General features: G+C 39.8%; 1 protein-coding gene across 1 annotated transcript; it reads right to left on the bottom strand.

Annotated features, from left to right (window-relative positions):
- Window positions 1-13,700: 13,700 nt before the first annotated feature.
- Window positions 13,701-16,595, bottom strand: LOC111973474 (complement C1q tumor necrosis factor-related protein 3). Its single transcript, XM_024000847.2, has 3 exons — window positions 16,171-16,595; window positions 15,922-16,050; window positions 13,701-14,056 (listed from the first exon to the last, which is right to left on the bottom strand). Exons 1-3 carry the CDS (start codon window positions 16,391-16,393, stop codon window positions 13,773-13,775), a joined length of 636 nt encoding a protein of 211 aa, XP_023856615.1. The 5' UTR covers window positions 16,394-16,595; the 3' UTR covers window positions 13,701-13,772.
- Window positions 16,596-16,829: the final 234 nt, after the last annotated feature.

The following is a 16,829-nucleotide window of genomic DNA, read 5'->3' as shown; positions in this document are numbered from 1 at the left end:
CAATAAAAACACCATAAGCAACAGCAATAAGTTAGTAGGAAAAACAAAAAGAAATGAGGAACTTATTCAAGAAAATCCAGTGAATATATATATAAAAATAAAAGCAACTGGCAGGAATATGGAAAAAAAATTCGCACCAAACTTCTTTTTCAACTTCAATAGTCAGAAATGCCTACCAAAAAAATGTATTAAAACCTTGTACAAATGATGAGTCACGCATGATCACAAATATATTTGAAAACAGGAAGTAAAGTTACTTTAAGAAATGTTTTCGTTTCAGGCTCCTCCATCCTCCACTAACTTAAACTATCTATTGGATTTTTCCTATTAATAACTGTAAATTAACAATCTGACAGAAAACTCATGCTGAAGTCAAATTACAGAAGAGAAACTGCTTGACTTGCAATTGGCCTTAAGGATGAAAAAACTCCAGGGCTGATGGTATACCAGTAAGTATACAAAACTTTTATATACTCAAAGGACCATAATTAGCTTGTTTTAACCAACTCCTATATTAAATGGTAGATTATCAGACACGCAACAAGAAGGTCTCGATATCGTTATACTGAAACAGACCCAAGTTGTATATTACTAAAGATCCAGCTCCAATTAAAAAATGCGAACCTCTACACTTCAGTGTTGTGATGCAAAAATCCCTAGCAAAATGCTTCGCGCATAGCAATAAAAAAAGTAATTGCAATACTTATTCATCCAATCAGACAGTTTTTACCATCGCCGACGCATACATTGAGATAATATTAAGGCACAGTACTGAAACAATCCTAGAACACTATGAAATTATCGGGACACCAGGCCTGGTTCAGAGCTGATTTTGAAAAGCTTTGATAAAGTACGACTGGCATTATATTATATAAATGCCTTCAGGAATATTTCAATTTTGGGGATCTCTTACTAAAATGGCGTTAAAAAATTATGTATAGAACCCTCGTGCTAAAATAGTAAATAACTGCTACACGCAGAAAAATTTTTAAAACTATCTAGAGGGAAGTAAAAACAAGCGTTCCACTATCGCATATCTATTTATTATGCATCAAAGTTAGCTGTTTAAAATTAATCAACATTAAATTAATGGATTAAAGAAATCCTGGCTTAACAAACCTTAACGTGTCATTGTACCGATGATTCATGTTTTCTTTTAAAAACCACAACTAGAAGTTTCTCCAGGCCCTCATAAGAGATCTAGATACCTTTCTATTCCTCTCGATTCAAAACCAAATTATGCATATTAAAATGTAAACCATATTACGTATTGATCACTAAAAAAACACCATTTTAAATATTGCCATGTAGTGTACCAATAAATGGTCTACGGAAGTGACATACTCGCGTATAAAAAATCCCAAAAAGAAAAAATGATTCTCACTCCAAAATTTTTATAGAAAAGTTACAAAAAATCATTAAAGATCTCTGCTACCAGAAAAGGACAATACCTGTCTATTTGTGGAAAAATCAAACCCTGATTAACTCTTTATCATATCAACCAGCATTTACCTATTTGCTTATGTTTTGCCTACACCTATGACCTCGCCCTTTCTTTTACAATAATCATTGAACAAACAAAATATTACCATTTTATTTGAACGCAAGCCCAGATAAAATAAAAGGCCTATTTATATAACGAATAATGAATCGGAACGGGCAAAATTATTAAACTATTAAATGCAGTTAGACGCCTCTCACTAAAGGCATCAGCTCATAAAACAAAAAGCTTATACTTAATTCCAAACTGGGTCTCTAGTAAATTGGTCACGAATTGTCTCATCCTATGTTCAAAAGGGCCTCTCTTTCCCTTTATTTTCCAAAGATTACACCCTGCTCACCCTTCGGTGTTTGAAAAAAGGAAAAATCTCCAAAATATCCTTATTTTTTAAACAAGCCTAGAAAGTTGTTGCAATTTCAGCTTTAATCCACCAAAAGGATCGAACAAATAGCTACAACAACAATACTGTGGTTAAATTCAAATATCAGTAATTGATAACAAAAAACTGTATTTCATCGGAAGAAATGTTTAAAAAAGGGATAATTTTTGTGAATGATATCAGTAAATAGACTGTGAGTATGTCACACATGCAGCTAACACACAATGGAAATGTCCTCCCTCTACAACAAAATACAACCAATTAATTGCAGCCTTTACCACAAAAAAATGGAGCAGGCAAGTAGCAAGGGGAAAAAAGTAAGGAACTTGTAGTCGGCCCTGCTATTAAAAGAAACATAAATGGTTAAGAAAAGTTGATAAATAAAAACATATACCAATTTCATTTAGGACCAAAAAACTTACAGCTGTGCCATATAAATTGCCAAAAATAGTTGGGACAACGGATTTCGACTTACCCGCACATCTCCATGGCACATGGCTTTATGAATTGATACGCCAAAACAAACCGCCGATTCCAAACTTCTAATTTTCAATTTAAACTTACTGTACAACAATTCTTGCAACTAATTAGAATTGATATATATGGGTATACAATCTTCCCAGCCTCTGCAGATTCTGTTGTGAGAGGCAAGTCATTAATCATTATTTGTATTGTCCATATGGAGCTCTTTTTCACAGGTTTCCAGAATGCTGAAAGAATTGCAACATTGCCTAGAACTAACGCATAACAGATAGCAACTACTGCGATTTAAAAAGCATAGCATAGCCAATCAATCAATAATATATACAATTATTTTATGAAAAGCAATGTTTTATTTTTTAAATTTACAAAATCTGTACGAAGCTTATGAGAATAGGAAGTTCCAAATCTTTTGTGAAGCCTATCACAGCACAGTTGAATAAATATATGGCAATAAAAATCCAAATCCATATGATTTTGGCAAAAGATGGAAGGTTGAGTGAACTTGAAGGTGGGACTAATAACCAAGATAAACTAAGTGAATTCTTGAGCGTAGGTGGAGGGGGCCAAGGTCGTGTGAAATGGTATAGGGCGATTTGTAAATAGCACAGTTACAAGTGACGAATAAAATGGCATGGGCACAGAATAGACGGAAAGACTAAGAACAAACAAGCGAAACTATTATAACGTAGAAAACCCTGGGGGGGTTTTCCTTGTCTTAAAAAAAATGGGTTTTTAAATCAAGCAAAAAATTATTTTAAATTGAAGGTAAAAAGCAGAAGTGGTTTAATTAGTTTACTCCAATTGGAGCGGGTGGTAGGGTTGCGGGACATTTATTAATAAATATAATTCTTTAAAAAAGTTATGTATGTCTATTATAGTATGTGTATGTATATATGGTACTATGTATGCATGCGTGTTATGGATATATTATTTACCATGAATATTTATTCATGTGAAGTGGGTACTCTTCCTAAATTGCACGGCTTATCTATAGCTGCTATCACTGTGACACAGTGCCAATGTTAGACCCTACTAATTCACCTAGAAATTCATGTGAGTGTAGGAAGGTGAGGGGGTTGACAAAACACTTGATTTTAGGACTCTATCAAACTGTGTTCGTGCTGAATACAGATGAGGGCTTGGTTATGCAATGAAATATGCCTACTGTTTTGCTTTTGTTACTGTGTGGATACTGTTGCCTCTTTCCATAAAGGGGTTAGCTGACAACGCCACAAAAATKATCTGTGCTCTTCAAATGGGTGTTGTTGTGATTCTGGCTGGTCAGATAGCTAGCAACAATGATAAGAAGGTACCATGTGGTTATTCGTAAGTGGCTCGTTTCAGCTCATTTGATCTTGTTCTTGATACCATGTTTGGTTTTGAGTTGTTTTGACTGGGACATCATTCTAATATGGCAAATGTTGCTAGCTAGTTAGCTAATCAACAACTGTAACAATGTATTKGAGAGAAAAGTGTAAATTGTGCCACTTCATATATGTTTTCAATAAASATTGGAGAAGAAATACAGTTTACATGTTATCAACAATCTAAGCYAACCCTGTCKGTTTTGCCCCATAGTTGCACAGACATTGGTTTTGTTACTAAACAACCAACCCGTCTACAGTGGTGTAAAGTACTTAAGTAAAAATAYTTGAAAGTACTACTTAAGTAGTTTTTTGGGGTATCTGGACTTTACTTTACTATTTATATTTTTGAAAACTTTTACTTTTACTTCACTACATTCCTAAAGAAAATAATGTACTTTTTACTCCATACATTTTCCCTGATACCCAAAAGTACTCGTTACTTTTTGAATGCTTAACAGGACAGGAAAATGGTCCAATTCACACACTTATCAAGATAACATCCCTGGTCATCCCTACTGCCTCTGATCTGGCGGACTCACTAAACACAMATGCTTMATTTGTAATGATGTCTGAGTGTTGGAGTGTGCTCCTGGCACTCCGTAAATAAATAAAAAACAAGAAAATGATGCCGTCTGGTTTTCTTTATATAAGGAATTTGAAATTATTATACTTTTACTTTTGATACTTCAGTATATTTTAGCAATTAAATTTACTTTTGATACTTAAGTATATTTAAAACCAAATACTTTTAGACTTTTACTCAAGTAGTATTTTACTGGGTGACTTTCACTTTTACTTGAGTAATATTCTATTAAGTTATCTTTATTTTTACTCAGTAGGATAATTGGGTACTTTTACCACCACTGCCCGTCTACCAACCCCCCGAAGATAGGCTGTATGCCAGTCTCTGGACAATACCTCCTGGGTTCACTCAAGCTACAGCTGTTTGGGTCTCTCTGGAAAGAGGGTAAAAGGTAGAGAGAAGGGGGTGAGAGAGAGAGGGAGAGGAGGGGTGATAAGAGAGAGCTTGTCCAACTCCAACTTCACCCCACTGACAGCTGTTACCAATGTCCCTTACCAAGATGGTGGATATGACTGTGGTCCAGTTTCCTGTGACCTTTATAGAAATCCCTCTATCCCCAGCGACAACTCCCTCCTCCCACTTCCTCTCTGTCCAATGGGGAGCAACAAAAAGGGTCTGGTCTGCCAGCAGAGCTAAGGGAGATCTGGKTAGGGAGATAGACAGGGCCCTGGCTGGATCTTAACGGGTTCTCTCTGTCAACTGGGAATAGATGTCACCATAGATGTTCTACGCCAGCTGGGGGATTGATCAGCACCATGGAAATCTTTGCCAATCGGAGGATACACATTGCCAACTGGAGGATAGGATTGACAGATATTACCATAGAAATCCATGCCAGTTGGAGGATAGGATAGATGCCACCATAGATGTCAACCCAAGACATCTGGTCCTCCAGGTGCCTCCACAGTTCCAGAGTACAGCTGCAGGAAGGCACAGGATGCAGAGGGGGTGCAATTTCCTCCGTAACACCCCCCAGTCAAAAATGTATTAACCTTATCAGGTACAACAACACTCCCCTTAGAAACCCAGCTCATTCAACTCGTTGAAAGCTGCTACTGATGTGACTTGCCAAGATGGCTGATGCCACTGGGGTCCAGGTTTCTGTGACCTTCAATGGGAGTCCTCTATCTAACTAACTCACCCTCACTCTCACTCCTTTCTTTCTCTTCTATCCTCTCTTCTATCCTCTCTCCTCCCTTGCCAGAATTGTTACCTTCATAGGAAGACCTCTATCATCTACCTTACTTTCAAGTCTCCCTCTCTCTCCCTCTCCCTTTCTCCTCTCTCTGCCAGATTCCCCACAAAAAAGGTTCTGATTCTATTCATCTTCACCAGCTGCACTGGGCCTATTCCCCTMATTCATATTCCCCTTTCCCTCTCTGTGTCAGAGCAGGGAGATATGGCTCACAACAGTTCAGATTCAGAAAAACTTTAATGTCCTCAAAGAGGCAATTCATCTTGCAGCAGTCATAAAACATATCACATCTAAAAATGTAAAATAAATAGCAAAGGATATTTACAAGCAAATAGGCAGGGTAAGTGCAGTTTCATAGTGCAAGTGCTAAGTGCAATTAGTAAAAAATGTTGTTAAGTTGCAGAATTACATTCGGAATAAAAGAGTACTTGGCCCTATTTTTTTTAACCTTAGGCAGTCTGTACCTACATCCAGAGGGAAGCAGCTGGAATTCATGGTGGAGTGGATGGGAAGAGTCAACCGCTATTTTATTCGCCTTATGGAGGGCTCTGCCCATGTAGAGAGATGATTTTTCCACAAGTCCTGACTATCTTGCCCAACCTATTTTTCTGCAACCTTGATATTCCCAAACCAGCAGGTCAAGCAGTAGGACAGAACGYTCTCAATGAATGATTTATAAAAGAGAATGGGGATCCATAATAAATACAAATACGAAAGTATACAGTATGTATAGTAYTGGTGAAAGAACACTGCCCTGTGGCGTTCCAACTGAAGTAGTGCGCACCTCAGAGAGTGTGTTGCCAACTCGTACCTGCTGAGACCTATCAGTWAGGAAGTTGGTGATCCATGTGATAAGCATAGCATCAAGTCTGAAGTCTCCTCTCAGTCTGTCCGCGAGGACCAACGGATTGATTGTGTTAAATGCCGAAGAGAAATCTGCAAACATGATACGCACATGGGTTTCACTGCCCTCCAAATACATCTGGCATGTACACCAGATGTAAGAGCGAAAGGATGGCATCATCTGTCCCTCTCTCTGACCGGTATGCAAATTGGAGGGGGTCAGGAAGGTGTCTGGTGGTGTTGATTATGTATGCCTTGATGATCTTTTCAAGAGATTTCATCAAGAGAGAGGTAAGAGCGACAGGTCTGTAATCATTTGATGCRGATGGATGAGAGGTTTTTGGGACAGGTACAACAATAGATTTTTTCCATAGAGATGGAATTTCAAATGTATCCAGGGACCGCTGAAAGAGAGAGCAGAAGACACCTGAGTGGAACAGTGTTTCAAGACACGACCACTTATGTTATCAGGCCACGGGCTCTTTCGTGCTCCAGTGCTTTTCAATACTCTTTGTACGACTTCCTCATCGATGACAAGCACGCTCTTGGTTGCCATGACATCCTCCTCCAGACAGGCCAGGGGAGCGGGGGAGACGCCTGTTTCAAAGCAGGTGAAGAACTTGTTTAGTTCATTGGCTTTAGAGAGGCACACCCTCTCGTCCAGGCAGGGATCGATACATTGCCTACCTTTGAAGGGGGCRTTTACCATATTCTTAATGCCCAACCAGGCAGACCGAGAGTCTCCCTGTAACATTATCTGTTGCACCTTATCCTTGTCCTGGCATCTTGCCTTTTTTATCACTGTTCACATCTCTCTGTACCTCTTCTATTTTGAGTGGATTCCCGAAGGTAAACACTTGTTTCTTCTTATTAAGCACCACTTTCAATTCTTTGGTCACCCATGGTTTGTTGTTAGGAAATATCTAACTTGTTTTTTGGGGATCACCAAATCAACACAGAATTCCATATAGCCAGATATTACGTTAGTCAACTCCTTCAGGTCAGCTGATGATTCTTTAAATACACTCCAGCTGGTACAATCAAGCCGTACCTGCAATTGATCAATACTATCATTGTCCCACACCTGTATTTGTTTTTCCACCACCTTCTCCCTTTTGAGTAACTGCCTATAAGTTGGTTGTAGAAAAACAGTGTTATGATCTGATCCACCCAGTGGAGGTCTGGCCAAGGATGAAWACGCTTTGGGAACCGAGCCGTAACATAAGTCAATGATCGTATTTTTCATTGTTAGACAATTCACATACTAGGTGTAAGTACTCAAAGTGTGCTTAAGAGTACAGCTATTGAAATCCCCCATGATGAATTTGGGCGCATCAGGGGAAATCGCATCAAGCTCTTAAGTGAGGTTAAAAATGATGTCAGCTGCATTGACACTGTTTGCTCTTGGATGGATATAAACAACTGTCAGAAAAATCTGGGGGAATTCACAGGGGAGGTAGAAGGGGCGTAGTGACACTGACAGTAGCTCTATATCAGGAGTGCATATTTTATTCCTGACAATCGTAGTTTTAACCATCTATCATTTATCAGAACACAGACTGCCTCCGGGCTCCTTACCAGTAGCTTCACTCTCTCTGTCCATACGAGTAATAGTGAATCCATCAGGGGTGACTTCAGAGTCGGGCACCGCCTCCGACAGCCAAGTTTCAGAAAAGGCCATCACACAGGCCTCCCTGTACTCAAACCGTGAGTTTGCCCGCAATTTCTCCATTTTCCCCTTAAACGATTGGACATTGGAGAGCAGGATAGTTGGAAGCGAAAACTTTGATATGTTCCTTCTCAACCTCTGCCGCACACCGCCTTTCCTGCCCCTTTTCCTCTTCCTTTTTAGTAGTCCTTCACCCAGGTTGTTTTGTCTCACGATCTCTGCAGGTATGTCCCCTTTGATCCGTTCTCCCCAATGTGAATTATTACATTGTAAAAGAGTTTCTGCTGTWGCGGATGTGTGGTGCCGCCGACTTTCTCAGAAGGTCGCATGCTGTTTCAGGTACCAGCAAAAGTAATCCAAGTAAGAGAATAATCCACTGTACGCACTTCATGTCGCTCTACCGTAGCCTAATCGGTAATCCGATGCAACATAAAACACAATTAAACTACTAAAAGCAAAGCAACTATAACCGACGAGTTTAAACAAGTTTAAACAATGAACAAGGAACAAACAAATACTTCAAGGCACCACTGCGCAGCACCCCAAACAGTTGTGTTCTATCAGTGGCATAAACGATGGCAGAGATGAACACTTGTCTCATTTATGAGTCTGAATGAACTTCTTAAGGGAGTGTGTCAAGTTATTTTCTATAAAATTGTGAAATCGGAGCATCAGTCCGTTATTGGACAGTATTGGTCTTCTAAAGAGACCTGACTYATGAGTTATTGAACAATTACTCTTTAAGGAAACAATTTGAACAATAGTTTATCTGAAGGTATGAATTCTTTGAGTCAATTGGAGCTAATTTTACCACAATAAAAAGGCAACACAATTATTTTATACCAACATGTAGGGCTCTATTSAATCCSCATCGAGAAAATTCAGATTCACATTATGATTGAAATTTAAAGGCAATGTTCTCTCTTTAACGGAGGCTGCATTCATGGTAAACRCTGCATATGTCTGCTCAATCAAAAATTACCTTTACATTTCTGTTGMGGAATCTGTGACGCTTGAGCTTTACAGACTGAATAGAGYCCTTAATGACACTAATCTAATTATTTACAAACATAATGAGAATGATCATGGAAAAAGGTATAGAGTGAAAGACAAGAAAGACTTCGAGATATCTGAATATTAAAGATGTTATACTGAATCTGTGAGCAAAGTCTGTTGCTGTCTYTGTTGTTCAGGCCGCATGTAAAAAACAAAAACAAAGAGAAGATGTCGGTGTCCTTTCTTCTGAGCTGGGGTTCCTTCTTTATGTTTTTCCTTTCCTCTGGATTGTGCTCCTTGTTGCTGTCTGTTGGCTCCTCCTTGAGTCGCGGAGGCTGTGCTCTGATTGTCTTCTTTCCTTGAAGAAGGTTAGCTTAAGTGTACAGGCCATACAAATGCCACATACCCTGTAGTGAAATGTGTTATTTCTTCAGGGTCAACCATAGTAGTACAGCACCCCTGGAGCAAATTAGGGATAAGTGCCTTGCTCAASGGTACAGCCACAGATTTTTTACCTTGTCTGCTCGGGTRTTCAAACTAGTGACCTTTCAGTTACTGACCCAAAGCTCTAACCRATAGGCTACCTGCCACCCTTTTAACTAGCTCTCTAAARTCTTATGTCTTCTTCTGAGACCAAGTCTTCTGAGACTGCTTAGTGTATGGGCTCTTCCGTCCCAATTTCCATATGGTGCGATTTACACGTAGGAAATGTACTCCTTTCCTATGCACGCCTTTCCTACGCACTTCTCAGTAGTTGCTATTCAGACTTACCTTATGCAGGTGCTTAACGGGCTTTGCAGGCGTGGTTCTAAATACATTTAATTCAACCACTGAAAACCCTCCCACTTGCTGGCCAAGTTTTCATTCAATAGGGTTTTCAGTACATTTATCTAAAGCCATCCCTTTAAATTTGGTGTATCTTTAATTTGAATGTTCTCGACAGACTAGAATACATGGAGAGAACAATTCAGAATATTAGGAATCAGATAAAGAAAGCCATGGAAATACATTGATATTTGTTTGCTTTTCAGCACCAATTGGTAGATTACAAATACTCTGATCTTGTATGGTTAGGAACGTATTTATAAATAATAATAAAAGAAACAGGTTTGGAGAGCCTTTATGCAAAAAATGTATAGTTGAATAAAAATACTTCCTGAAAGTTGTCATATTAAATTGTTCAATCCATGAAATATTGGAAGGTGAGATAAGTGTTCAATMGGGGCCACTAATCATTGAACTGTGATGACAATGATCCAGTCATGAACCGTGTGCCAGGCTCCAGGTTTTAACTGCTACATATAGTCTGCGTTCCATAATGATTCAAGTAGTGTACATGACCCAAATTATTGCACAACTGGTAATACATTAGCCTAATATGATCCACTACTGCTAGAGATCGTCAGGAACAACCACACGAACRTGACAGAGGAAAGGAAGGTAAACTAATGGAATGATGCAAAATGTAAGGAAACTAACACTAAAGTGACAGTTACAAATGTATGTGGTGATAACTGACGGTAGCTACCAATAGTGGCTGATATTTAATATGATAYAAATTGTAAAAAATACAGTGAAAGTTCTGGGCATATAATTAAAACCTTCTAGAAATCATAAATCAACTCCATAGGTTTGGCGCTATACTGTCATTTGAGTATGGCTCCAGAAGCCTATAGTTTGGGTCCCCAAATTTCATCCCTGCAGGTTACAAGGCCAGTACTTCATAAACTCTTTCCCTAAAAATACTTTCCCTAACTTATCAGTTTACAGTTCAACTCCTACAGTTCCACCATGATGCCGGCGCATTTTGTACTTCTAACCCCCCTTAAACATCGACTGCTGGGTTGTTGCATTGAATTTGTCTATTTCTTCTGCATCCGCTGATACCAACAATGACCTAAGCTAAGCTAGAGCGGTGTTTGTGAGACAAGGGCAGATCCCGAAAATGGTTATTCTTACAGAAACGTCTAAAACATCCGAACTGTTTGAGCAGCAAACATTTATGACCCATCTATGAAAATCTGAGACTCTGTGACGTTCACAAGCCACACAAGGGCAGAGCAAGCAGATGAATGAAAGTACTGAATTTCAGCTTTTCACTGTGGGATTCCCTGGGACTGATAAGTAGGCGAAGGCCCCTTGATGGTCTGCTAAAATTGAGGATCTTTCCTGTTATGTATTGGGGTTGTGCCACAAAGCATCATGGGAGTTGTATGTGTTGTTGATGAACACGTTGAAATAAATGGTTGAACTAATTCCCATCTCCCTTCTCATCATTAKTGAATTGTTAGAAATAAGTGGTTATGAAAACCTGAAGACCAATATAATATTTCCCAAGGACAAGAGCGAGAGGGAGAGAGAGAGAGCTGCGCTATTTTATAGTCCTGTGGGGTCACATGGTATCACAGCTATACTTATTAAAACAGCCAGCTTCAGTCAGCTGATTCTAGTCATCCCTTCTGGTAAGTTCTAGGCCTGCAGCTTAGTCTCCCATTCAGAGGACCCCCACTTTTGTTAGTGTCTTATTGGTCAAGGTCACGCCAAATACTTATCACCACATCTCGTTCAGCTTATCAGTGGCCTTCATTCCTGGGACTTCAGTTTCAGTTAGTCTATGACCCTAGCAGGTTGTGTCGTCAGAAACATGCTTTCCCCATCTTGATGAGCACTTCCACAGTTTACCCTCCTGCTGCACTTTTCCTCCTGTGGACTGAAGCCCTGTATGTCTGATGGCCTCCTGTGGACTGAATCCCTGTATATCTAATTGTGCGTGCATCTAAACATAAGTGCCTTGAGATCTGTGTCATTTTATATGGAGCTAGGTTTTGTGGTCTATTGTGTATAATTACCGTTGAGCTTGTTAGCTAGCTCGCGCTCCCGCTARCATTAGCACTACGTTAGCATTTTGCATTGGAAAGCATTAGCGTTTTAGCATGACTGTTAGTGATTAGCCGTTTATTAGCATTTCTCATTTATGGTACTAGGTTATTTTCTATTTTCTATTCTATTTTCTATTCTATATATATGCAGGGGATGTAGCTGGGATGCACACAGTGCATCTGTGACTTTCTCACTCATCATTATTCACTATTCATTCATCRTTATCTGTAATCATGGTAGCATCCACAATGTAGCAGTTTTTAGAAACCTATTCTTATTTACATTATTTTTTTAACTTAGCATGTTAGCTAACCTTAATCCAACTCCTCCTAACTCCTTAACCTTAAAGTTTATTCAAAGTTTAGTCTTAGAAACACAGTGCATGAGAATTTAGCATGTGTTTCTGAAGGAAAAACTTAAACCATGTCAAGCTCTCAGATAACACAAAACACTGGGTGAGTTTTCCTTATTGCAGGTCATTTGGATCAGACTCTGTAAAACGCTGTAGGAAAACAACCCTGTTTGTTTTTTTGGTCTCTTTTTATCGGCATGAAATTGTGATAATATCGTAAGGTTGGGTTGTGCCGTGGTGGATATCTTTGTGGGCTATACTCGGCCTTGTCTCAGGATGGTAAGTTGGTGGTTGAAGATATCCCTCTAGTGGTGTGGGGGCTGTGCTTTGGCAAAGTGGGTGGGGTTATATCCTTCCTGTTTGGCCCTGTCCGGGGGTATCACTGTCTCCTGACCCCTCCTGTCTCAGCCTCCAGTATTTATGCTGCAGTAGTTTATGTGTCGGGGGGCTAGGGTCAGTTTGTTATATCTGGAGTACTTCTCCTGTCTTATCCGGTGTCCTGTGTGAATTTAAGTATGCTCTCTCTAATTCTCTCTTTCTTTCTCTCTCTCGGAGGACCTGAGCCCTAGGACCATGCCTCAGGACTACCTGGCATGATGACTCCTTGCTGTCCCCAGTCCACCTGGCCGTGCTGCTGCTCCAGTTTCAACTGTTCTGCCTGTGGCTATGGAACCCTGACCTGTTCACCGGACGTGCTACCTGTCCCAGACCTGCTGTTTTCAACTCTCTAGAGACAGCAGGAGCGGTAGAGATACTCTTAATGATCGGCTATGAAAAGCCAACTGACATTTACTTCTGAGGTGCTGACTTGCTGCACCCTCGACAACTACTGTGATTATTATTATTTGACCATGCTGGTCATTTTGAACATTTGAACATCTTGGCCATGTTCTGTTATAATCTCCACCCGGCACWGCCAGAAKAGGACTGGCCACCCCTCATAGCCTGGTTCCTCTCTAGGTTTCTTCCTAGGTTTTGGCCTTTCTAGGGAGTTTTTCCTAGCCACCGTGCTTCTACACCTGCATTGCTTGCTGTTTGGGGTTTTAGGCTGGGTTTCTGTACARCACTTTGAGATATCAGCTGATGTAAGAAGGGMTATATAAATACATTTGATTTGATTTGATAAGGTCACTAGTTACTTATTAAATATGGATATGTCTGAACGACTAACCCTGAGACACATCAGAAAGCTGAGTTCATGTCATAATATTGTGATTATAATCACAATCCCTTCTTACACCACTATAAATGTGTCTCTGTCCTTATCTGAGTCTCTGACTGTAGTGTGACCTGAATGTATCTGTTACCTTAATGTAATGTAGCCTACATGTGTTACTTGAAAAATAACCCTAAATTGGTTCTTATTCCCAACACAGCTCTGGGATATGTAATGGTCATATTTATTACTATACYTCTCCACTTCTTCCTCTTTCCCTTTAYWATTTWWAWWWWTWWAAATWRTAAAGTGATGAWTTATTTATTGGTTAAAGAGGAAAATCCTCACATCACAGAATGGTGCTGTCCTCACACAGGGAAGAGCAGGAAGCCACTGAAGGTGTTGTGGTTATCATGGCTATCATGGAGACCCTGGTCTCCAGGGAGACGAAGGTAGACCACATCCCCCTTCTCCAGCTCTAGTGTCAACGCATTAGATATGTACTGCCAACCCCCAACTGTATTTCTTTCTACATTATATAGAACTCTTTGATTATTGTGAAACATCTCAATGCCCATGAGTTGTGGGTGGCGGGATGACATGGCTGTGAATCTGAAGAAGTAGACTCCTTTCACTGATGCTGTGAAGATGCCTGCATCAGAGGAGAAATAGAGTGATATCAGCACTGTCTGTCTCATGTTGCTGTAGCTGGAATGTTTTTAACAAATAAACTCAGCAAAAAAAGAAATGTCCCTTTTTCAGGACCCTGTCTTTCAAAGATAATTCGTAAAAATCCAAATAACTTCACAGATCTTCATTTTAAAGGGTTTAAACACGCTTCTTCAATGAACCATAAACAATTAATGAACATGCACCTGTGGAACGGTCGTTAAGACACTAACAGCTTACAGACAGTAGGCAATTAGGTCAAAGTTATGAAAACTTAGGACACTAAAGAGGCCTTTCTACTGACACTGAAAAACACCAAAAGAAAGATGCCCAGGGTCCCCTGCGTTGGACTGAGGTCTTGTAGGCTGTTGTAAGGCAGTCATCCCGGCAACTACGTCGCCTATGGGCACAAACCCACCGTCACTGGACCAGACAGCCGCGTTTTGTCTCACCAGGGGTGATGGTCGGAATTGCGTTTATCGTTGAAGGAATGAGCGTTACACCGAGGCCTGTACTCTGGAGCGGGATCGATTTGGAGGTGGAGGGTCCGTCATGGTCTGGGCGGTGTATCACAGCATCATCGGACTGAGCTGTGTGTTTGCAGGAAATCTCAATGCTGTGCGTTACGGAAGACATCCTCCTCCCTCATGTGTACCTTCCTGCAGGCTCATCCTGACATGACCCTCCAGCATGACAATGCCACCAGCCATATTGCTCGTGTTCTGCCATGGCCAGCGAAGAGCCCAGATCTCAATCCCATTGAGCACGTCTGGACCTTTTGGATCGGAGGTGAGAGCTAGGCCATTCCCCACAGAATCTCAAGGTGCCTTGGTGGAAGAGTGGGGTAACATCTCACAGCAAGAACTGGCAAATCTGGTGCAGTCCATGAGGAGGAGATGCACTGCAGTACTTAATGCAGCTGGTGCCACACCAGATACTGACTGTTACTTTTGATTTTGACCCCACCTTTGTTCAGGACACATTATTCCATTTCTGTTAGTCACATGTCTGTGGAACTTGTTCAGTTTATGTCTCAGTTGTTGAATCTTGTTATGTTCATACAAATATTTACACATGTTAAGTGACTGAAAATAAACGCAGTTGACAGTGAGAGGACGTTTCTTTTTTGCTGAGTTAGTAAAATTAAGTAAGGGACTAGTAAACACAAATTACCACCAAACACAATAAGTATCAAACAAAACATTGTTATAACTAAATAAAATCAGGGTGACAGATTAAATAACATAAAATATTTAATTTTAAAAATTACCGTAGACATACGGTAATTTTGACAAAAGTTAAAGTAAAAGTAAAAGTCAAATTTGGACATACTTAGAGGTGTGGTTTTTCTTTATTTTTACTATTTGAAAAATCTGAATATATTTTTGATTTGTTTTATACTTTTTGGTTACTACATGATTCTATATGTGTTATTTAATAGTTTTGAAGTCTTCACTATTATTCTACAATGTAGAAAATAGTAAAATAAGAATCCCTGGAATAAGTAGGTGTGTCCAAACTTTTGACTGGTACTGTACGTGTTTGGTATCATATAGCTAGTACAAAAGTAAACTCATTTAAAAGCTTGAATATAGAATTTGTCCCTCAGATTATGTCCACTCTGAAAATCTAGTGTCTTATCATGATTTCAAAGTAAAATATAAAACAAGTTAGTGAAGTAAAATTATATACAGAGATTACTGAGAAACATGCAACAAAATCATCCCAGAAGAATTACATTAAATTGCATTCATAAAAAATTATGATGAGATGACTGACTCAATATTTGGCATTGTTGGATGAATGTTATGCAACATTCAAATGGATTTCCCTCTTGTTAGTTAGTACCTGTAATTGGGTTGTAGGCCTTGCCGATGTTGGTGATGACTCTACTGAAGATCAGTRTAGTAGCAGTACTGAATGGACCTACGTTTCCAGAGTCAGTCAAACCAGCAGAGAAGGCCACAGTTGGTCTGGCTGTGAAACGGAGTTGATTATTTAAAAGGACAATCTGAGATTGAAATAACAACAAGGCAAATGCTTACTTATCCACCTGTATCAATCCAATTTACAAATGCCTGATATTTCTGACATGACCTGCTTTCTCTTTCTCCAGCTCTTCCACCTTGCTCTTCTGGAGCTGCAGTTCAGTCTTGGTGACGCTCAGCTCCTGTYTCTGTTCCACCACCATGTCTCTCAGCTCCTCCAGCTTAGACCAGATGTCAGGGGTCTTGTGGGCCATCTCTGTAGCTTCAGCCCATGCCCCAAACAGAGAAAACAGCAGCAGAGCTACAGCACCTCTCATTCTGAAACGACACATCTTCTGAAATGATCTAGTCTTTGAGGCTAGATATTTACAGGATAAAAGTAGGAGCTATATCTGTGTGAAATATATTGTGTCTCTATGGAAAAAAGAGGGTTCTTAAATATCAGGGATTATTATTTGATTAGGATTACTGGTAGGATTCTTTATTTGTTTTTACTGGCAATGAGGTGAAGGTTTCTTGGGTCATTCACCAGTTGTTGTTACTGTATTTCGTCATACTTAATTTTGATAATCCCCTAGATAGGGACTGGGCATACACATCACAGACAAACTAAAATGGTCCACCCACACAGACAGTGTGGTAAAGAACCAACGAGCCACTGCCTGTTCACACTGCTATCATCCAGAAGGTGAGGTCAGTACAGGTACATGAAAGCTGGGACCGAGAGATTGAGAAACAGCTTCTATCTCAAGGCCATCAGACTGCTAA

Source organism: Salvelinus sp. IW2-2015, linkage group LG14 (genome assembly GCF_002910315.2).
Source record: "Salvelinus sp. IW2-2015 linkage group LG14, ASM291031v2, whole genome shotgun sequence".
Lineage (NCBI taxonomy): Eukaryota > Metazoa > Chordata > Actinopteri > Salmoniformes > Salmonidae > Salvelinus > Salvelinus sp. IW2-2015.
This window is presented reverse-complemented; position numbering and strand designations above follow the sequence as displayed.